Consider the following 23,559-nt stretch of genomic DNA (forward strand, 5'->3'; position numbering starts at 1 on the left):
ACACATAACTCCTAACCCACGTCAGTTTTCTTGTTTCCACTTTTAATTCTGCCATTTTCTCTTAATATTCAGGTTTTAACAAAGACAACAGGGCTATTGCTCGCCAAATCCCAGCTAGGAACTCAGAGCACAGAAAGAATCAAAACTACAGCAAAAAAATTATCAATCTGCACAACTAACTTTAGAAAACAGTTTAGTACAATTTTGTTATGAAACTCATTTACAGGAGGTTATTCACATGTACTTATCAAATTTGCTCCTGATAATACAGAACTAAATAAACTGTGCACAGTAAGTCCAAGGCAAATTATATACAAAGAAGCAAAACAAATTTTTAAGTAGAATATATTCATGTTGAAAGAGCTAAGATTGAAAGAAGACAAGGCCACTTTCTTATAACGCCATGGCAAGGACAAAAACTAACAGCCGTATTTTTCACCTGCAATAAGGTTGACCACCAATCAACAACACTGCTATGACAGCCACATCAAGAAAGGCCGCACTGTACATATGAAATGCTTAATGCAAATACATACACCAACTGGAACCACAAATCGATTCCAATGCAATGCCAGGTATGACTGTTTCCTGCTGGGAGAGGCTGTCAGGACACAGGCTTGCTCATTACAAGGGATGATGCACTAATTCTCGCGTTACCAGACCAGGTGGAAGGTGAACCAAAAGTGAACACGTGTGAGAACAGGCACCAAACTTAACAGGAAATAACATCGTTCAGGTGGGGCAGCAAAGTACGTACGGTGGGGAGCACTTACTTACTTCACGTGTTGTGTGAGCGGAGTGGGAGAAGTTCCTGACCCCAGCTCTTTCCAGCACGCCTCTTCTATAAGCTTACAGGTTTTAGATTCTCTAAATTGTCACTACAAGTGTCTGCTAAATGAAGCATTTTACCAAGACAGCAGGAAAGTAAACTTAAAGAAACAATGAGCTTTCTTGCCAAAGGCCAGGCAGGAAGCTTACGAAGCCCCTGACCCAGAGCGGGGCTCAGCCCGCCTCCGTGAACGGGGAGCAGGGGTTGACTGTGGGGACAGAGCACGTGCTCCCCGAGTGACAGGAGTGTTCAATCCCATCAGCAGAGGTCTGGACACCAGTGGGAGGGACAAGGGTAACAAAGAAGTAGCATGTTTAAACCTTTGGCAACCAAACATTTTTTTTAAAGCTCTTAATAACCTGCTTCAGTAGAATTCCTGATGAACACAAAGCCCTTTTTGCTTAAAAAGCAGATGACCGAAAAAGTTTCAAATGGTGCACATTCATCTTCAGGAATGCCTGCTTTCTCCCCCAAACTAGCTAGGGCTGCACAGCATTCACTACAAACGGCTAGTTCAAACAATGGTCAGCTGTTACTAACACAGATTCTCAGTCTGTGATACCTCAGCATCAGTGTGTGTGCGCTTGGAAAACTGGACTTTGAAATTAGGCAGCCCTGCCCTCATCCAAGTCTCTCAAATCTCCGCCCACCGTGGCCACTTCCTTTCACAGAAGCACAACCCCTCTAACCAGATCTTCCACCACAGCGGAGTATTTGCGTCACTTACGATGGTTTCCAAAGATCATAGGAAATCTGTCAACTCTCTTCCTGTTCTCAACTCCAAGTATTTGCACTCCTCTCCCGTCCTTCTCTTTTTAGAGGATGTTTCTCTCCTGCCTAAAATATTGTATCTGGTCTGCCCTATCTGGTTCCCAAGCTGCCCGGTGACCAGAATCCCTTGGGAAGATGCTAAACATCCAGCTTTTCATGAGTTGGATTCTCTTGGCGATCTACAGGCTTCCACAAGCCACCCCAGCACTGATCTAATACTTGGCAACCACTGGATTTGTAACCCACCAGTTGCAGGAAATTCACAATATGCTGGGGGCATCTGAATGACATTTCAAGAATTATTCTTTCATTTCACATTCTTGCATCTCACGAAGAATGAGAATTTTAGCTAGAGAACTATGTGCTCGCTACAACAGGCAGACGAACTCGTCACAGAAACGTAATATCCTGTGCCAAGGTGCCTCGTCTAAAAAGGTGCATGAGTGGAACTTCACCTAACAGAGCTTTGCTTCCCAGGGTCTTGCCCAGGACACGCCAGTTGGTTTAACAGGACGAGAGGCATCTGACCCAATGCACTGACTCGCTTCTCTCAGGCCGCCTTGGCTGTTAAAGACGTCTGTTTGCTACAACAATCTTTGAAAGGACCTGCCCTCCTCCCACCTTTTGTTTTTTTTAAATATAAGGTTTGTTCCGTTGAAAATGATTAACATTTTAAGCAGGGGAAAGAAAAGCTGTCTACCAGATTAAATTTTAAAAGGATTCTGTTATTTGCTATACAAATATACATTCCAACTTTTACAGCATCCTCTCCAGACTGACCTTTTCTACAGAAGAACAAGAGATCAACATTTTAAGTCTTCGACTTCGAGGACATTATTACTGATACACAAATGCTTTCTGAAAGCTTTTGCAACTGACAAAAAGTACTGAAGATGACCAAGAGGCCCATGTGTTAGGATACGTTTTCTGTTTTCCAACAGCACACAAACTCCTTTAAGGAAAAAAGTAATCTCATCTGGACAGTCCTACTAGCTGGTCATCCGAAGTCTGCAGTAACGCTGTGGCTGACAGTCTCATTTGGCTCCACTATAAAAGCCTCCTCTTCTTTAAGCTACTGTCCTCCTCCTCCAGTCCCCTCTCGTCCCAGCCTGAGTTCCTCTTTGTGTGGTGGCTCAGAGAGCCACGCCTCTCCTGATCCCCCTCAGTGAAGGCCCTGGTCTCCCTCCTGTGGCTGAGTGCCCCCCCTTCCTGGGCACGTTTACTCGCGGAAGCATTGGTACTAGCAGCTGGAGCGTCGCACTGCGCGTGAGGACTGTGCCTGTTCACAGCAGCTCCCTTGGCGGGGGGCTGCTGCCCGATACTGGTCGGGTCCTGGTGACTTCCGGGGAAGCCTGGCTCTCCCAAGGGAGGCGTTGCTCCGGGGTACTGGGGGCTCGAGGGCTGCAGCTCACTGAGGCATTTCCCTTTGGCTTCACAGCCCAAGCCCATCCTCCTAAGCAGTCGTGGGTCCCGAAGCCGGTCCTGAATGGGTGGCCTTTCAGGGTCCTTTGCAGTAACAGTGACAGTGGCTTCTTTGGAGTCAGAGGGTGAGTGGTACGGGGAAGAAGCAAAGGACATCTTGGCAAATTCACTGTCTAGCTTGTTGCTGGGCACTCCGCCCTGGGGTGTGGACACCTCTGGGGCGACAGCAGGAGGGTGAGTCAGACTTCTCTGCAGTATGGGCTTGAGTTTCAGAATCTTCACTGCATCGTGTCTATAGTTTTTGTCCCAAGTCTTAATAATGGCACCACGCTTCTGTGCATCCTGAATCAGGTGATTCCAATGCTGGTTTTCCTTGAAACAAAGAGAAGGAAGAAAATTACATCCCAAAGAAACACTTCATATGCTTGGGAAGCAGAGGTTCCAGTTTTCACTTCTGAACAAACAGTAAGTATACTTTCGTGAACAGATTCTCAAGAATCCACTACTCGTTAGACAAGGCTGAAAGGAAAAATAAGGTGGAATACAGAACGATAAAGCCACGCTGCTAGAAAAGAACACTGGGCACCACCTCTAAGAAAGAACTTCCACCATTTTACCACTGTTACTCAGGCCACGTGGTGAATTAGCTGTCATGCAAATCTGTACCAACTGCCGGTAGCCTCATGTAGCTATCTAAACTTCAATTAAGCAAAATTAAACATTCATTTCCTCAGTTGCACCAGCCACATTGCAAGTGCTCAGCAGCCGCATGTGACCAGGGCTAGGATCCCGGACAACACGGACACAGAAGGGCTGCGTCATCCCACCGAGTTCCCTTGACACTGCTGATCCTAGAGTCTTGCCTGCCTCCGGCCAAGGCTAACATTCTGGAAGAGGAAGGCTTGGTTTCAGAAAGCTCTAACTTTTGAGTGCATGCTGACTGTTCTAGAAAGAGGTCCATAGCTTTCAGCAAATTCCCAAAGGCTTCCCAAACTCCAAAGGGCTAAACGATCTTAATCCGCTGAGATAACTATTCCAAAGATATTGTCCCACTTTTGTCTCTTTTCTAGAAAAGCTTAAGTTATGAAAAGCACATCTAAAGGGAAAAACAAAACAAAACAAAAACCCAACTCACGCATCTCTCCTCTCTTCCTTTTAGAGTTTCCTCAGCAATAAATTGCTTCTTTACAACCATCAGAACTTGGGCCTCTTTAGACAGAAGAAAGAGAGAGTATGAGGGAGGAAAAAAGACGGAGACTGAAGGAAAGAGAAGAAAAGGATAGCTCCCCTCATGGGGGCTCCTGCACTACTCATGAAGGTGGGTAAGGGTATAGCAGTGAAGCTGCATACATAGTACTGACCTGCTGTGTGACCTTGGTCAAGTCACTTGACCTCTCTGAGCCTGTTTCCTCACTGTAAAGTATGAATAGTATTTTATTTAGATGACTCTAAAATGCGCTTTGAAAAAAAATAAAATGCCCTTTATTTTCACGTTTTACCATTTCTGACTTTGGGGTGCCTCTTGGCCAGGCAGCAGTTTCCATGTATGTAATCCTGGAGGAATTCATGGCTGGGTGACTACAACCTCTTGACTTTTAGTCAACAAACCACTTTTAAAAAGAATGAGTCCTGGCTCTTGCCTGAAAAATCTTTCCACAGACATCCTCTGATAAGAAAAGTATCAGCACTACAACTTGGAGAATGGAGATCAGAAGTTGGAAAAACCCCCGGGGACCACAGTGGGGTCGTCTCATGAGACGCCTCTGACTGCACAGGGAACGGTTCGAGCGTGAGCAAGGGTAAATGGGATGGTGAATGGGGACGACCAGAGTGTTAGTCTGAAAGTGAGATGCTTTCAGGGGTATCTTAGTCTATCTATTTTGCTATATTTCCTATGTATGAACAAGAGTGGTATGACACTGGGTTGGCCAAAAAGTTCATTCAGATGTTACAGAAAAACCAAAATGAACCTTCTGGCCAACCCAATAAAAATCTGTCTAAAGTCTAAAAAAGTTCTTTCAGTAACTATAAAACAAAAATTCTAAGTGAAAATAAAGTGTCACAGTTCAATAGTAGAACATAAAATAATGATGCCCATTATATAACTAATGGCTTCTTGGATTTGATAAACTATGCTGGCAATGCAGGCCTCACAGGGTCTTTTAAAGCAAGTCATGAAAATCAAGTGCACGGTACGGTGACCGCATGCACCAGGAAGATGCATATGAGCAGTACCAGGCTCCGATCTCCCTGACTCAGGAGAGCTCTTGAGAGTCCTACCCTGTGGCTGGAACGCAGATGTAAAGCAGACGGCCTTGCTGCTATTTCTGCCAATTCTACTGCACCTAAACTTGCTGTTTAATCCAATCCCCAGATCACAAAAACAGTTCTGAGAAGGAGCTATTAGTCTTGATTTCTCAGAGGAAACCAAGTGCTTTAATCACTGATTCCATCTCCATAAGGGAAACTGGGCTGAAGAACCAAAAAAAAAAAAAAAGAGGCTGGGGTGGGGGGAAGCCCAAGGACAAATACGTAAGTTGGATTGCAAGGTCCAAATGATAAACTGGAAGTTTTTCTATTCTGTTCTGTCGGTCTCTTTTTGTCACACTGGCTTCCCAGAGTGAAGATAATAACGTCTATACCGCAGCTAGATGTCAGTGGGCTTCAAATCTGCGTGACGGTGACTCTGGGGCTCACAGAGACTTCCTCGGGGGGATGTGAGAACGTTTTCTGGGAATCAATTTCCAAACCTCAGCTTCCAAACCCCAGTTCCCTATGTCCTCCTGGGGCTTTTCTGCCCTTCCACTCCATCCTTCACAACCACCACAACTCTCACCTGTCCCAAATCTGACCACAGGGCGCATGGCTAGGGGAGGTAAACACGCCTGGGTGTCAAATAGAGGGGGTGGTAAACAGAGGGGCGCCCATGAAGGCTCCCGCCATCAGGGCATCTAAGAGACACAGCTCTATAAACATTTTACTTTTCGGGTTTGAACATTATCAAAATTCAACTGTGTGAAAATAATAACTGTTAATACGTTACTCAACTGACAAGATATCGTTCGTTAATACTCAGATCCTTATGGTCACAGGAAAAATAATTTTTTAAAAAACTCTTTGAGGTAACTATAGATTCACAGGAAGTTACCAAAACAGTACAGAGGTTCCACGCACCCTTCACACAGTTTCCCCAAATAGTTATGAAAACCAATTCTTTAAACTTTCAAATTTACATGTAAATTTTTTGTGGCAGAAAAGCCTAATAGTCATATTAACAGAAAGGCTTTTAATTATGAAAATATATAAACTACCCCCACTGAATTTTATCCTAAACAGTATAAATGGCAATTCAATTTTAAAGAGCAGAAAGAATAACACTGCTCTCTATTCCACTGGATATATTTAAGAGTGGCATAATGGATTTATTTTTAATAGCTTTATTTTTAAATGTCAAATATTTACAATACATTAGAAACAAAATCTTTATCAACACTTACGATGAAAAATTTTCAATATAAACTTAAAAACGGAGGATACACAGCTTTTAAACATTCTTTCAAGGGGGTACACAAACAACAAAGGTTGAAGACCACAGATCTAGGTAAGAGTTGAATGAGAAAGATTGTATTTGTGCGCCCTCTGGTGGAACTAACCAAAACAGGGGAAAAACCTACTGAGTTGGCACCTCTCCTGAGATAAACCAATGACTCTGTTAAATACAGAAATTAGAGAAACTGAGTTATTACACCTAATGAGACAGGCAGCAAATATATGCTTTATCTAGCTGTGATTCACCAAATTAAGCTGCACTATTTGTCGACTACAGATGTAAACTTGCCCCTTCTAGAGGAGTATCTGTACTGACGGAGGAGCTCTGATGCCACTCACCCCTCAAGGGAAACAGCAAGCAGTGCTGCTCTAAGTGCCAAGACAGAAATGAAGATCCAAGCACTTCCCTGCACATTCCCCCTCTCTCTGGCATGAAGCCAGGCTAACAGCCACATTCACTGAGTGTTTACTAAGTGCTAACCAATCTTCTAGCACTTTACATATATGGGTTTACATGTCTTCCTAACAATTCTACGATGTAGAATCAATTTTTTTTAAAGGTCATCTTGAGAGTAAACTATGGATACCTGGGTCTTGGGCTAAGAAAGGGTGAGCGGTTTAGGCATTACAAAAGCTCCCAGGAAGAAGCTGCTGGAGGACATAACAACCAGGGGGAAGAGGCTCATTATTGTTTGTAGCCTCGAAATCATTCCACTTTGATGAAAAATAAAAACAAAACCTCAACCCGGTATCAGTCATGATGGGCAAACTCCGGAGTTCTCTGGTTCTCTAGAATGTACCTACCATCAGGGTCCTCAAATGTCCCAGGATGAAGAGGCTGTACTTGGCTCGTGTGATGGTGACATTCAATCTCTGCAAACTTGCCAGAAACCTAAGCAACAGAAGGAAAAAAAAAGTTACTTCTTTCTTCAGAATGACTCGGCATGTCAGTGTAGGTGAGACACAGGCGTTTCAGACAGCTTTTCTTGGGCTCCTGCTTTAAGGTCATGGTGCAGGACCTGGCACAGAAGCAATTCCCATTAAGGACAGCAAACAAACAAGATGCCCAGTGCTTTCTTTCAAAGTGATGCATCTGTCTGTCGATTTCCTATTTTGACTTGGATGAGATATTGGAAATTTTAATGGTATGATTTTTAAGCCTTAAAAGATCCTAAAAATATGATAGTAGATCAATTATGACACATACCATGGAGAGGAACATGCCCCTGCAAAATATACTGGATTCAATAATCTGTTTCACTCTTATCAAGTGAAAAAACAGATTCACACTGTGACATGGGTTAATACACAAGGTACCAAGAGAAGCAGACCTAACAGTGGATCAACTTCACAACTTAAAAAAGAAACCTTCAAGATATTACTCAATTTTTTATATAAGAAAATAGAGCAAATGATGGTACTCTCTAACAGTGATTAAAAAGATCTAACTCGGGGGCTTCCCTGGTGGCGCACTGGTTGAGAATCTGCCTGCCAATGCAGGAGACACGGGTTCGAGCCCTGGTCTGGGAAGATCCCACATGCCGCGGAGCAACTGGGCCCGTGAGCCACAACTACTGAGCCTGCGTGTCTGGAGCCCGTGCTCCACAACAAGAGAGGCCGCGACAGTGAGAGGCCCGCGCACCACGATGAAGAGTGGTCCCAGCTCGCCGCAACTAGAGAAAGCCCTCGCACAGAAACGAAGACCCAACACAGCCAAAAATAAATAAATAAATAAATAAAAATTAAAAAAAAAAAAAAAAAGATCTAACTCTGGATCATAAACAAGCAAAGAATCAATAATGACAGTTACCCACCCAATTGAGCCTTGCATGGCATTTGCTCTGACACATGTAACAATAACACAATCTTTCTGACGACCCTGGAAGGCATCCACGGTATCTACTTCTGCTGGCCTATTTACGAAGAGAGAAACATATTTACTGAAAAAAGATAATTATTAAATATACATATTTATACAGTAGTATTTCTTACTTTTTTAATGCTATCTTTTTAACTTGGAACAGAATTCACATAACACAAAATTCACCATTTTAAAGTACACCATTTGGTGGTGTTGTCATTCACTACAGTGTACAGCCATCACCGCTATCTAATTTCATAGCATGTCCATCACCCAGGAGGGAAGCCCTGTGCCTATCAGCCATCAGTCTCTACCTCCCCCTCCCCAGGCCCTGGCAACCACTAATCTACTGTCTGTCTCTATGGACTTTTCTATATGGGAAATTTCATATAAATGGAATCATAAAATATGGGACCTTTTGTGTTGGGCTTCCTTCACCTAGCATGTTTTCAAGGTTCATCCGTGTCGTAGACTGTAACAGTACTTCATTCCTCCTACGACTGACTATTAGCCTGTACAGATACACAATTTATTTTTTACCTATGTACAAATTTTGGACATTTGGGTTGTTTCCACTTTTTGACTATCATGAATAATGTTGCTACGAACATTCATGTACAAGCTTTTGTGTGAACCCTTTCTCAATTCTTTCAGGTATGTATCTAGGAGTGGAATTGCTGGGTCACGTGGTAATTCTATGTTCAACTTTAGGAGGAACTGTCAAACTGTTTTCTACAGTTTCTCACCAGCAATGTGTAAGTATTCCAATTTCTCCACATCCTTGCCAAAACTTGTTATTTTTTTTTTTTTTGTAATGATAGTCATCTTGGTGGGTGTGAAATGATATCTCCTCATTGTGGTTTCGATTTGCATTTCCCTAATGACAAATGATGTGGAACAGCTTTTCATGTGCCTGTTGGATTTTTATCTTCTTTTGAGAAATGTTATTCACATCCTTTGCCCACTTAAAAAGTTAGATTATCATTTTATTAAGTTGTATGAGTTCTTTATATATTCCGGATATGACTTATCAGATAAATATTTTGCAAGTATTTTCTCCCACTCTGTGTGTTGACTTTTCACTCTTTTGATAGTGTGTCCTTTGAAACACATAAGCTTTTAATTTTTAAGAAGGCCAATTTACTCCTCCTTTGGTTACTTGTGCTTGGGTATCATATCTAAGAATCTGTTGCCTAATCTGAGGTCATATAAATTTACCTTTGTTTCCTTATAAGTTTCATAATTTTGTCTCTTAGACTCAGGGCTCTAATTCATTTTGAGTTAATTATTGTATACAGTGTGAGACAGGGGTCTAAATTCATTCTTTTGCATGTGGATATCCAGTTATTCCAGCACCATTTGTTGAAAAACTATTCTTTCCCCAATGAATAGGCTTGGCACCCTTGTTGAAAATCAACTGGCCATCAATGTATGGATTTATTTCTGGAATCTCACTTCTATTCTATTGGTCTATATGTCTACCCTTATGACAGTACCAGTGTTGACAGCTTTGTAGTAAATTTTGAAAGAGGGAAGTGTGAGCCCTCCAACATTGCTCTCTGTCAAGCTATTTAGGGTCTCTTGCACTTCCATGTGAATTTTAGAATAAGCTTGTCCATTTCTGTAAAAAAAGGTAGTTGGAATTTTGACAGAGATAACAATGAATCTGTAGATCAACCTGGGGAATGGTGCCATCTTAACAATATTAAGTCTTCCGATCCATGAACATGAAATGGCTTTACATTTATCTAGTTCTTTAAATTCTTTCAACAACGTTTTGTCCTTCTGTGTATGAGCTCACACTTCTTTGGTTACATTTATTCCTAAGTATTTTGTTCTTTATGATGCTATTATAAATGGAATTTAAAAAAATTTTCCTGGGCTTCCCTGGTGGCGCAGTGGTTGAGAATCTGCCTGCCAATGCAGGGGACACGGGTTCGAGCCCTGGTCTGGGAAGATCCCACATGCCACGGAGCAACTGGGCCCGTGAGCCACAATTACTGAGCCTGCGCGTCTGGAGCCTGTGCTCCGCAACAAGAGAGGCCACGATGGTGAGAGGCCCGCGCACCGCGATGAAGAGTGGTCCCCACTTGCCGCAACTAGAGAAAGCCCTCGCACAGAAACGAAGACTCAACACAGTCATAAAAAATAAATAAATAAATAAAAGAACGTGAATTTCTAAAAAAAAAAAAAAAAAAAATTTTCCTTTTCAGATTTCTCTATAGTGTACAGAAATACAACTGATTTTTGTATACTGATCTTGTACCCTACAACTCTGCTGAACTTGTTTATAAGGACCAGTAGTTTGCATAGATTTTTTAAGGGTTTTCTATACGTAAGAGTATGCCATTTGTTTTTTTTGTTGGTTTTGTTTTTTTGGTTTTTGGTGTTTTTTTGGCCACACGGCATGCAGGATCTTAGTTCCCTGACCAGGGATCAAACCCATGCCCCCTGCGGTGGAAGCATGGAGTCTTAACCACTGGACCACCAGGCAAGTCCCAGATTATGCCATTTGTGAAGAGACACTTTTACTTCTTCTTTTCAAATATGGATGCCATTTCTTTCCTTTTCTTGCTTAACTGCTCCGCATAGAACGTCTAATGCAGTGCTGCACAGAAGCAGTGAGAGGAGGCATCCTTCCTGATCACAGGGGGAAAGCTTTTAATCTTAGCATCACGTATGATGTTTTAGCTGTGGGTTTTTCATAGATGCTCTTTATTAGGTTGAGGAAGTTCCCTTCTATTCCTAGTTTGTTGACTATCTTTATCATGAAAGGTTGCTGCATTCAGTCAAATGTCTTTTCCACATTTATTCAGATGATCACCATCATGTGGGGTTTCCCCCTTTAATATGGTATATCACACTGACTGATTTTCATATGTTGAACCAACCTTGCATTCCTGAGATAAATTCCACTTGATTGTGGTAAATAATCCTTTTAATATGCTGTTGAGTTCAGTTGCCATTATTTTGTTGAGAATTTCTGCATCCATATTCATAACGGATATTGGTCCATAGTTTTCTTTTCTGGTGATGTCTCCATGGCTTTGGTATCAGGGTAATGTTGGCACCATAAAATGAGTTAGAAAGTATTCCCTTCTATTTTTTGGAAGCATTTGCAAAGGACTGGTGTTAATTCTTAATGTTTGACAGAATTCACCAGTGAAGCCTGGTCCTGTGTTTTTCTCTGTTGGAAAGTGATTACTAACTCAATCTCTTTACATTTCATAGGTCTATCCAAAGTTTCTGTTTATTTCTAGAGTCAATTTGGTAGTTTGTGTGTTTCTAGGTGCAGAAACTTTTGAGTTAATGGATTTCCAATATTTAATTTTTAATTTTACTGTCGAGGTATAAAGGAGACAAAAACATGATCTTCACCCTATACATGAAGGCACTAAAAGGGTTAAATACTTTATTCTAAGTGAAAATGTGAATACATGATTCTCAGTAGAGTTAGAATTCAGATAACAAGTCATCCAACTAAAGGGAAAGGCCTGAAGAATTTCTCAGTCACTTCCATTGTCAAGTGTAACGGTGATGACGTTTGAACTGGCAGGAGGCATTCCATCTACAGGGGCTACAAGTGCAACCACACTCCCTCCCAGCGCAAGCCTATGGAGCCGGGGTCCTAGTCTCCTCGTTCTATACTACCAGGGTCTAAGACCACTCCCTAGGGTTAAGTTTCCTTTTCTTCTTTCCTTCTATCCCCTCTTTCTTCTTTTTAATTCAACAGAAAAACTGGAAATATCTGTAAAAATAGAGATGCCTCACCCTTTTCCATCAAACTCTTTGTCCAAATCCTTCTGAATCATCATCTTCTGAGCCTTGTAATGGGTTATTATGCCAATGTTTCGGAAAGTAACATCCTTTCTTTTGTCTTTTATAAGTTTAATTATTTCCATTACCAGTTTTATTTCCTGAACATTTACATATGAGCTAAATAAGACGAAAACAAAAACACAACACATCAAAACTAATAGCAGTCCAATTGCTAAGTTAAGTTCCACTTTGTTTTCCACTACAGTAAAGGGTACATAGGTAGGTTTCATCTTTATTCAGTCAGCAGTGATTCAAAGAGGCTGTTATAATGACCATTAATATTGTACATATGAATAAATATAAAAATAACTGCCCAGTGAAACACGAAGTTCTATGACAGAAAAGAGGTTGGAGTCAAGTGATGTTTAGGCACCAGTTTCTTCATTTATTAAAACAGGGATAGCCGCAGTGAGAACGGAAGTATTCATAATAACAATGGAGCTATGACTAATGAATAGGATCTACTAACGTTACGGATTTACTATCTTCCTAACACTGAGAAAAGTGCTTCAGGTGCACTGCCTTCCTGCATTCCCCACCACGGGCCATGCAGGTCATGCCCCACACGACCGAGAGGACGGCAGCCACCCCGACTACGCGTGGCCCAGCCCCGGAGATGAGTGAGCACGGGCCCTACAGCAGCACCACGTCCTCTGTCCTCGCTGGCCTCACCCTGCGCTCCCGAACTACAACGCACGCCCTCATTACCATACCAGACGCAACATGGGTGCACGCTGGGGGATGCCCTGCACTCGCACCGTGATTCCCGAGGCTACCTTATCTGTCTCGCTTTAAAGCCTTAAACACTCACGATTCTAATTTCAAGACTTACTGTACAGACAACCCAGTCAGCTAGCTTTCTTTTCCATACCTGAAATCTTTATTTGGTCACCTCTCAGGCCAACACTCTTCTCGTGACCATCCATCTCCACAATACTTATGTGGTAAACTCTCAATCCTCTGCTCCATTCCAACAGACCCCACTACAACCTTCACAATCCCTCTGGAATAGCAACCCCCCAGCCAACTGCTCCGTATTTCTAACTTCTTCACTGAGAGACCCCTCCCTCCACCGCTATTAACTAATATCTTATTCTCACAGAGGACACCACTTGCTCTGCAGCTCTCTCCTGACGCAGAGGTGGAATTTCTATTTCTTCATACGTCATGATACAGGGGTGGCATTTCTATCTGTGCTAACAAATGCAGCCTCCGGGCTCCTCTTCCTTTATTCTCTCACAAGAAGCCCTGGCTCCTCTGAGGTGCTTCCTAATTAGCAACCACTGCTCCTTTTCGCTGTCATTCACAAACCACCTGATTCACAATCCAACACGCTGAAAGTACTGTCCACCCTCTGCCTCACACCTTGACTCAACTGTATCTGTACTTATCCTTCACAGTACTTAACCCAACCAGAATCATTAATCACCACGGTGATGGCCTGGTTAATGTCTGTCTCCCCTGTTAAGACCACAGCAGCCTTGCACTGGGGCCACGTCTGTTTTACTCACAGTTGTGATCTCAGCATGGATCTACTGAAGTGCTGACCGCATGTTAGGTAACATAACCCCCATTACCCAGTTAAGAAAAAAAAAATCAAAAGACTGAAATATATAAAGACATCAGTAATTTATGATTGAAAAGGTGAAGTTATCAACCCAGCTAAAAGAAAATGACTGTGCACTGGCAGTAGGCAGAGAGATTTATATGGAAAATATTTTGAATTTAAATATGAACAGAAACAATATAAAAATTCTGGGACCATCAGAGGGGACTGAAGAAAAAGGAGAACGTACTCATTATCCCGCTTTTCTGAACCATCTCCAACATCAAACACGAGGTAGGGCTGAAATGGCCATTCAGATGAACACCGAATGGTCTCTGTCAATCTACAAAAGAGCAGCCACCATTTAGAATGCAAGTCAAATTATAAGAGAAAACGTTTTAGAATTATTATTACCATTTGTTCTTTCTGGGGAAGAGAGCGAGGGAAAGTAAGAGGACAAGAAGGACCTTCTTTTTACATAAAATTAAATACTTTTAAATAACATATTTTAGTGAAAGGTAGCAAGTGAATTTCATTTCTATTCTAGTAGTACTAGGGAGAATGACCCACGTAATTAAAATATAACAATCATGATTGGAAAGTTACCCATAATACAGTAAGTGAAAAAAGCAAGCTACAGAATACTATGTAGAGCATGGTGTGCTTTTTTTTTTCCCCCAAAAAGAGAAAAAGTAAAAAAATGATGTGCATAGTACAAGGACTGGAAGTAGATATAACAAAATGTTACCAGTGATTACCTCTGGGTAGTATAAATAGGGGTTCGGTTTTTCCCTTTCTCTTCATTTATCTGCATTTGCTACAATCAATAGGACTTTTATAATTAAAATTATTAAACCTTTATGCTTTTAATAACAAGACCTAAAAGCACAACAAAAGAGCTATTCTTCCTAAGCAGCCAAACCTACAAATAAAACAGGTGAACATGCAATGAACAGAACTCACCTATTTGTTTTCAAGCTCTTGTTATAAACGTAATTAGAAGGGAAGAGACATATGTCTGGGTGCATCCTGTACTGAATGGTGAGCTGTAAGACAGGCAGCCTGCCAATCACGTTGTGCTCCACGTTCTCTTCCAGAAGTTTGTAGAAGCGGGCCATCATCGACTGGTCATAGCCATAATCCTGGGCCTTCTGAAAGGAGGAAAACAAAGCAATAATCTCCAAGAATTCATTTGTACTTTTCCCACTATTAAAAAAACAATCACTGAGCTCTAAAATGTACAAGGTATTACCAACAACCAAAGATTCAGATAAAGAAAATGTTTCCGACTCCAGCCCTAGAAAAACCATGCAGCTTGACTACAAAAGTTAAGGTATTTTCTCCTTATTTAGAAAACCCACATACTGCTTATGAACGAGATGTGATCTTGTGAATGACCACAACTGTCGCTATTTTGGTGCTAACAGGGGTCACCTGAAAGAATCGATGATAAAAGCAGCAAAGAACTGTGACACAGATTTTAACAATTATTTCTGGGCTATGCTCTCACAACTAAAAATAATGAATGTCATTGTAAATAAGCCTCTGAAAGACCAATTTCTTCATGCATCCATCATATACCGAGCAGCTAAAACTTGGGGTGCTGAGAGTCTACAGTGGATAAGATCAAGTGTCACAGGACTTACATTCTAGTGGAGGAGACAGGCAACTAAGTTGATTTCATAAATCCAAGAAAGGGTTACAAACCTGTGATCTGAAACACAGTGACTTAATTGACAAATGAAGAAAACTGTCTTAATGTTATCACGGTCATGCCTTGGGATATACTTTTCAATGGTAGCATCATATCAAGATTCAAAAAGTATTATATCTTAAATAATCCAGAAGCAAAAAATGTGCTCTGGAAAACCCACTAAGATGATGCAATCTTTATGAGTGATGTTGACAATATGAGCATTGAAGATGTATGTGCAAAGTTTTAATAAACCTGTTTCACAAACTATCAGAGTGGAGAAAATAGGCATTACTTCTTATTTATATTATTTATATATGTGATTATTTATATATGTGATATTAAATAGGTTTGTATAATTAAAGGGAATATTTTTAGTAGACATTTGGCAATTTCATCTATACCCCCCAAAGTTTCTCTATTCAAGTTAGCTAAAACCTCATTTACTTCACTCTGGGGAAAAAGAAAATGGTTTATATGAGGTAACACATCTACTTCCAGAAAAAAAACTGAGTCCATCCTACAAAATGATGGAGATTTTTATGTTTTGACATGAACATATATTCCTGATCTATTTACTGACTGGAAAAAAGGTAATGTGGTACAGACTGATTCTGCCACCTTTAAACAAGGTCAAAACCTACATACATATACACAAATTTATACATTCCCTATAACCATCTGACATTCTGAATTTAGTAACTTATTTACTGTCTGTTACCCACTAGAATGCCAGCTTCATGAGGGCAGGGATTTTTGTCTGTTTTCATCACTGTCTTGATGCCAGAACTTAAAAACAGTGCCTGAATTAGCCTGGCACTCAATGAACACAGACTGAAAAAAAAGTCAACACACACATGCCCACAAACTGTTCAAATACTCACTAAATTGTTCATAGTAATTATCCCTAGGGTTAGAAAGGCATGTTGAGAAAATTAACTTTGTAATTATTTTCTGAAATTTTCTCAATAAGCCTCTATTATTTTTGCAACAATAAGAAAAGCCCAAATGGATTTTTCTCATTTCTGCTGTTTTTAATCCATCACCAAAGTAGACAGTAAAACTGAGGCCTGTCAACAACCCCTTTTCACTAGCTACATGCTAAGGCCCTTCAGGAAGTTCAATCAGTAAGTTTCGGAAACACTGTATTATCCACAGAATGCAGGACAGAGTTGGCTCCTCCTGGTTCTCCACAAGCAGAGTCCCCTGCAGCAGCTCTTCCCTACGGACAAGGTTTTCACTCAGGGACGTGGGTGCTCCTAGGCTATTCCCTTCAACAGTCACGCACGAGTGTTCAGATGTCGAAGAACCGCACTATCATTTTGATGATTCCAAAGTCAAAAAACAATAATAACAAAAACAACTTGCCTTCTTTCCATAACGTAACAGAAATGCTGTGAAAATGGTCTGTTCTCTGGGACTGTTTATGCAGCCACTACTCTACATTTGTACAAATAATCTATGTATCAGTAAAATGCTCAAATTTCATTAAATTTCAAAACCGTCATCTAGACCTATATGAAGATTACCCAAAACATCTGAATCCTGATTCTGCTGTGCATTTCTAGGAGCCATCTTTAGTGAGATTTAAGAAACAAAGTGAAGGGGACCACAACTTTGGCGCTCATCTTCCCACAAGCACAGCCCACAATCTCTTTCCTTTCACCACCTTCCCTTTCAGAGGATGTGAGGGATGCCGGCATTTTCCTGTGCTATAGGATACAGAATCCTAAAATTGAAAACGTTACTGTAAGAATAATTTCTCTTTATACTGTTTTCCTCAAGTTTGCACATATTTAAATATAAACCAGGAGGTTGGATTCTTTTCCTTGCTTTTAAAGTTTTTCTTTTATTACTGTTTTGGTGTTTATGTTACTAAAATAAATCAGATACAGCCCTTAGAACAGCTGCACACTGCCTTTCCCAAAGGAACAGCCCACTGCACATGGGACGTCCTCCTCCTAAACTTCTGGTCTGTGACACTCACACTGCTCCTGTCACACACGCATAAGCACATTATGAACAAAGGAACATTTCCGGAGACTTTTACTATGAAGGCTCGTAACAGTGGTTCTCTTTTCTCAGCCGTTCCCTGTTTTTCCCAGCAAGTAAGAGATGATGATCCAAGAAAGACCGCCCCACCCCCCAAAGCAGAAAAACCCAAACAAGCCCCTTCCACTTTAAAGCAACACGAATGTGAAGACACGTACCACAGAGATGACCGTGGGAGGGAGCTGCTTAGGGTCCCCTACGAGGATGAGCTTGCTGCAGCGATGGATGAGCGGAGTAAGAGTTTCAACTTCACAAGACTGCCCGGCCTTGGTACGAGAGGACAGAATGGGACATAATCAGAATTCTCTCTATTATTTATTTATCCATATACAGTCTATCCAATTCATAAGAGTCGTAACCATTCAGAAACATACACTTTCTCTTTCTGCACCAAAGATCAAAAATAAGAACTTTCTTTGGTTAGAAAACAAAACAACAAAAACATTCTAAACGTCGAGGGGGGAAAAAAAAACCCCCACACACGTTTTGAAGTCAGCCGCCACTCAGGTGCCACTACCACTTGGGAAGCAGCCATAAGCTAGAAGGGCCATGTCATGTCCCTGGTTTGTCGTCTTTTTTTTTTTTTTTTTAACTTTTAATTTATTTTTTTATTTTATTTTATTTTATTTATTTATTTTTGGCTGTGTTGGGTCTTTGTTTTCTATGCGAGGGCTTCCTCTAGTTGCGGCAAGTGGGGGCCACTCTTCATCGCGGTGCGCGGGCCTCTCACTGTCGCGGCCTCTCTTGTGGCGGAGCCCAGGCTCCAGACGCGCAGGCTCAGTAGCTGTGGCTCATGGGCCCAGTTGCTCCGTGGCATGTGGGATCTTCCCAGACCAGGGCTCGAACCCGTGTCCCCTGCATTGGCAGGCAGACTCTCAACCACTGCGCCACCAGGGAAGTCCCCCCCCCGCTTTGTCTTCTTTGTCCCTGCTGGGCACATGCCTGAGGGGACTGCGTGTCTGTGCGTCTCACCCCCATCCCACTCTCTTCGTTGTTCCTCAGTAGGCCGCCTCAGTTGCAAGACTCAAGCTTCTTTTCAATTCAATGGCATTTCCTTCAATTATTTCATCACTTCCATCTTTTCTATTCCTTCGTTTTGGTGAATACTGGATCTTGGATCTCCTGGATGGGTTCTCAGTACCTCATTTTCCATCTCTTTTGTCTTCTGGCTCTACATTCTGGCAAACAGTAGGTACCCAATAAACGTTTGCTCAATGAATGAAGTAGGAATAAAGATGTTAGCTGAAAATATGGTGGCTCAGAGCGGTCCAGAGTTATATTAAAAATGCTTCAAAAGGAAAGCAGAGATACCCCAAGCAGGAGCTAGAATAATCCTTGGGAGGGATTTTATGAAGAACAATCAGGAATCCCTAAGACTACAGTCCCAATACTGAAAAAGCAATTTTCATCGTGGTGGGTCATTAGCAGCATATTTCAACATAAGAGAATACACATGTAATGGCAGGTCAAAATCAGATGCAAAAAGACCACTTTGTCAACATCTCGGCAGCCACTCTTCATCTAAGACTTACTCCTTACTCCTCAGGCAAAGCTGTATGGCCGACTGCTTACTGACCTCATCAACAATGACGCAACTAAAGGGGACACCCCCTTGCCCACGGAAAGCAGCCTCAAGCAGCAAACCACCACTCGTGCTCAGTGTGCAGCAGATGATGTGGGACTCTAAGATGATGATGTTCTGTGTCTTTTGTGGGCGTCCTTGAACCTAAGAGAATAAAAGTTAATCAACATTCAGTGGTATATAAATTCCTAACTACACTTATTATGTGGCAGAATAATGTCTAGTAAATGTTAGGTACCTAGAAAACAGCAAAAACATTCAAGATAATCAGAAGCCACCAGAAAGAACACTTTGCAGTGGAGTCTAACCTCAGAACATGATTTAATAAGCACATTAAGAAAAATTTATTCAGGGTTTAATTTGGTCAAAGTGGATTACAATTCTTACAGCCTGATGTATGAGGTAAGGTATCAGAATAAGCAAAGATTTAAGTAATTCTACTGAGTTGTGAAGGAATTATCTGAGTAAAACCAGGATCAGAACTAAGCCTGAACATATCCTTTCTGTTAGTTTTTAAGTACATAATATTGTTCTCTCTTTTATAAGGGCTAGTACCAACAAAAACGTCTGTGAAACTGACAAGCATTCTACTTCCACAGTAGAATCCAACAACCTTGGTCCAGACTATAATGGAATAAACTGTGATGGAGACTGACAGTATGAATGACACCTCACAATGCATTTCATTCAGTGTTCGAATTAATAAACCAGTACTCTCATCAGAGATTCAGTTAGCCTATTTCCCCTCCTGAAAAAGCTGTCGTGAATCATCCCTGAACATATGATAGATTCAACCATGGATGCCAAGGCATGTATGTGAGAAGAGGGTGGCAACTGTGGCCTTCTGGTGCTCACATGTTAACTGTCACATACCTCTCCTCTCAGCCACCTAATGAGTAAAACTGCCAAGTACAATTAATTTAATGGCCCACAGAACAACGTGATCAGTGGCAAAAACCGTAATACCGGTAAACGTGGACTTCATCCTTAAACGTGGGAAGATTAATTTTGGGCTCAGCTTAAAGTTTTAATAAAAAGCTTTCCACATAATTTTTAATTTAAATAAACAAACTGCTAGTGGAAATATGCATTAAGTTCAATTATATTTATTTAGCCACACAGAGAAGGTCAATAATACATTGAAGAGAAAAACCTCAGCTCAAAAATACAAATACCATTACCGGTTGAGTATTACCCTCTCTTTCCCTGACCCCCAATTCATTTCATTAAGGGCTGCATTCTGGTGACGGGGTACACACCTGGCTCATCCTAGCTTTGACCAATCTAAATGTCAGTTGATATTTTTATATCCAAAGAATACTGGGAAAAGTTATACATGTTATAGAAGGATTTTTGTGATCAAAAACAAGTAAAAAGAGTATATGCTTTCAGCCAAAAACTGAGAAAAAAGGTGCTTGTATTTCTTGGGCCACATCCCAGCCACTGTCACTCTACCTGAATTCAGACATGTAATTTTTTTCCCTGTATTTTCAAATATTTATTTATTTATTTATTTATTTGGCTGCGCTGGGTCTTAGTTGTGGCATGTGGGGTCTTCCCTGCAGCGTGTGGGATCTTTAGTTGCAGCATGAGGGATCTTTTAGTTGTGGCATGCGGGCTCTTAGCTGCAGCACACGGGATCTAGTTCCCTGACCAGGGATCACACCCACACCCCTTGCAATGGAAGCACAGAGTCCTAACCACTGGACAGCCAGGGAATTCCCCCAAATTTTTAAATGTAATTGAGAAAAGACCATAGGTTGTCTGAACTATTTCATAATTTAAAAAAAGAAAAAGTAATACCAGGAAAATGCTACAGGTGAACTACTTACCTCTTTAATTTTAGAAGCAAGCTCCTGCCTTTCTTTTGAAACTTTGGCAATTTTTTCATCTAATTCTTGCCTCTGGAAAAAATCAGAATGCCATCATTAAAATTAAGCATTTTAAAATGCTTTCCAATGGACTGCCTCACACTTCAAAAGGCTGAGCCAGTACTTTACCAATGAAAAACTGATTCACCCAGTGTGTTTTCTCTATACCAGTATTCCTGTATTGCTGTGTGTCAGAGTTTAGCTAAGCTACTCCATGGTACTGCTGCCCTGGCATCCATTTTGTTTGGCCAAGCAGCCTACAGAGACCCCAGACTAACACTAGGCCCCTTCACACACACGCACGCCCTAGACAGCAGCCCGTGGAGTCACCAGCCCACCAGCCAACATAAGCTCTTGTGATCAACAGTCTCCCCTGCCATCCAGTGCCTTCCCCTTATATGCCCTTTAGATAAGGCCCTCCAAGCAACTTACCAAAACCCTGCTCTTTCGGTTACAATTGGCCAATCCAGCCCTAGCCTGGGAACCACCCATGGACTCTGATAACGACATGTGCGCCAGGGCCTGCCTCTCTCTGTCTGCACTCTCCCTTGACCTGCCTGCCATGCCCCTCAAGGCATGCCTTATACCTTTTTCAAGACCTGTGAAAATAAACTTCTCTATTTCGATTTCTCTTGTGGTCTGTTTTTAAACATCAGCTCATTATCCAGCAACCCAACAACCAGCACCCCATGTTTCAATTAGTAGGTGTTAATTTGATAAATTCTTTTTTTGGTGGCCACACTGTACGGCATGAGGGATCCCTAGTTCCCTGAGCAGGGATCGAACCTGAGCCCCCTTCAGTGTAAGTGCAGATTCTTAACCACTGGACCACCAGGGAAGTCCAATAAGTTCTTAATACTGTGTATGATTCAGTTCTGTTCAGGGTATTGCAGGTATGCTCTTTCTGCTTAAGCAGGCCAACCCTTGGGGCATCATTTATGTGTTATCTGCTCTGCCTTCATGCTATTAACAGTGGCGTTCAGTGGCTAAAACAGATTCCACATGGCCTGCAAAGTCTAAAATATTTACTATTTTGTTCTTTTAAAAAAAGTTTAACCCCTAATGTAAGGCATACCATTTCTGTGTACATTTTTATACACAAATTATGCTATTCCACAATGAAAGAATGGCATCAAATACTCATCAACTAGTTTATCTACGAGCTATTAAAAAACACTGATCAAGAAATGTTTAGATACCTGTAGCTCCCTTCCACCTCGGCATAAAGCACGCTGGCGGGAAAGTTCATCTAGTTGATGATCCAGAAATTCCTTTCTTCTATGCATCTCCTGAATATGAGAAGGTAAGTCTTTTTCTTTAAAAAAGAAAAAAAAAAAAGATATAAAACTGCTAATTCTAACAAATACACACATATGCATACACAATGAGAAGAAAAACTAGCTTTCAAAACTAGACTACTTCTAGGGTCTCCAAATTACCTTTAATGCCGCCATTTTCTACCATACAAAAAGAAACAGAAATCAATTAATATATACCTTTATTCAGTACTTACTCATTCTGTGGTTAACTTGGCTGTCCAAACTGAATTTTAGGACCTCAGTATTAATAGACTTTTCTGGACCTAGACGTACTAAATTTATATCTCCACAGTTTCCTGTCGATAAAAGTCACACTTAGAGATTAATAAGAACACTGTCAATCTCTGTACATAATAACTATTTCTAAGCAAATATATTAACAATCAGAGAAAGGAGCTAACATGAACTGTTAATCAACCAAATACCTGGAACTGCGCTAGAGGTTCCACACACATTCTTTTAGATATGCTTCATAAGTATCCTATAAGGCAAGGACTTATTTCCACCTAATAAAAGCTACTGAGGTTGCATAACAGTACACTGCAGAGTTGAGATTCTATTACACTAATGCTTCTCAAACTATGTTCGATACATCACTCCATGGTAAAATGTATTTGGGAAATGGCGAGTGAAAATAAAACAAATTTCTTGACCATAGGATATTTCGAAGATGAAGACTTTTATCTATTAATACATGTCTGAATTCCCCAAACAGAATCTTACGCGACCATCAAATGCTTTTCTGCAGAATACTGAGAACCAAGGTTTTGAAACTCTGCTCCACATCACAATGCCACTCCAGGATCTAAGGGACACAAGATGCTGGAAATTCTGGAATACGGTAATTCCAAAAACTGTCAGCAACATTTAACTGGTTGATTAACCACATTTTAATTTTAGGTTAGCACATTTCAGATATTATTTAATCTAAAAATCTCCCACTGCTTCACTGAACTAAACTATAGCAACCATGCAGCGTTTATTAGCACTTATCCCAATCAGACACATCACATACTTGTTTGCTATCTCCTTCCACTGAATCCAAGTCCCATAAGAACCAGGTTTTGTTTTGGTCACTGCCTAGAACAGCAGCTGGCACATAAGTACAATAAACATATGTTGAATGAATAAATGAACTCATTATACAGCTGTCTACACATATTTTTGTTCCTAGTTCAGCTCATTCTTCTAAAATTTGAAGCCATCTTCTCTAACCAACATTTACTTGAAGGTTTCAAAACTGCT

General features: G+C 41.1%; 1 protein-coding gene across 5 annotated transcripts in view; it reads right to left on the minus strand.

Annotated features, from left to right (window-relative positions):
• Positions 1 to 1,238: 1,238 nt before the first annotated feature.
• The window catches only part of SETX (senataxin), an 83,380-nt gene continuing 61,059 nt past the window's right edge, over positions 1,239 to 23,559 (minus strand). For 4 of the 5 annotated variants that reach the window (XM_036854551.1, XM_036854548.1, XM_036854553.1 and 1 more), the window contains 11 exons: positions 22,509 to 22,610; positions 22,195 to 22,310; positions 20,957 to 21,028; positions 19,119 to 19,268; positions 17,701 to 17,808; positions 14,761 to 14,948; positions 14,048 to 14,140; positions 12,204 to 12,368; positions 8,386 to 8,484; positions 7,376 to 7,463; positions 1,239 to 3,394 (listed from right to left, as the gene is read on the minus strand). In XM_036854551.1, coding sequence (XP_036710446.1) covers positions 2,648 to 3,394; positions 7,376 to 7,463; positions 8,386 to 8,484; positions 12,204 to 12,368; positions 14,048 to 14,140; positions 14,761 to 14,948; positions 17,701 to 17,808; positions 19,119 to 19,268; positions 20,957 to 21,028; positions 22,195 to 22,310; positions 22,509 to 22,610 — 1,928 coding nt within the window. In that variant the 3' untranslated portion in view covers positions 1,239 to 2,647. The remainder of the gene's footprint in view (positions 3,395 to 7,375; positions 7,464 to 8,385; positions 8,485 to 12,203; positions 12,369 to 14,047; positions 14,141 to 14,760; positions 14,949 to 17,700; positions 17,809 to 19,118; positions 19,269 to 20,956; positions 21,029 to 22,194; positions 22,311 to 22,508; positions 22,611 to 23,559) is intronic. The other variant, XM_036854552.1, reaches the window with a different exon arrangement.

Source organism: Balaenoptera musculus, chromosome 6 (genome assembly GCF_009873245.2).
Source record: "Balaenoptera musculus isolate JJ_BM4_2016_0621 chromosome 6, mBalMus1.pri.v3, whole genome shotgun sequence".
Taxonomy (NCBI): Eukaryota; Metazoa; Chordata; class Mammalia; order Artiodactyla; family Balaenopteridae; genus Balaenoptera; species Balaenoptera musculus.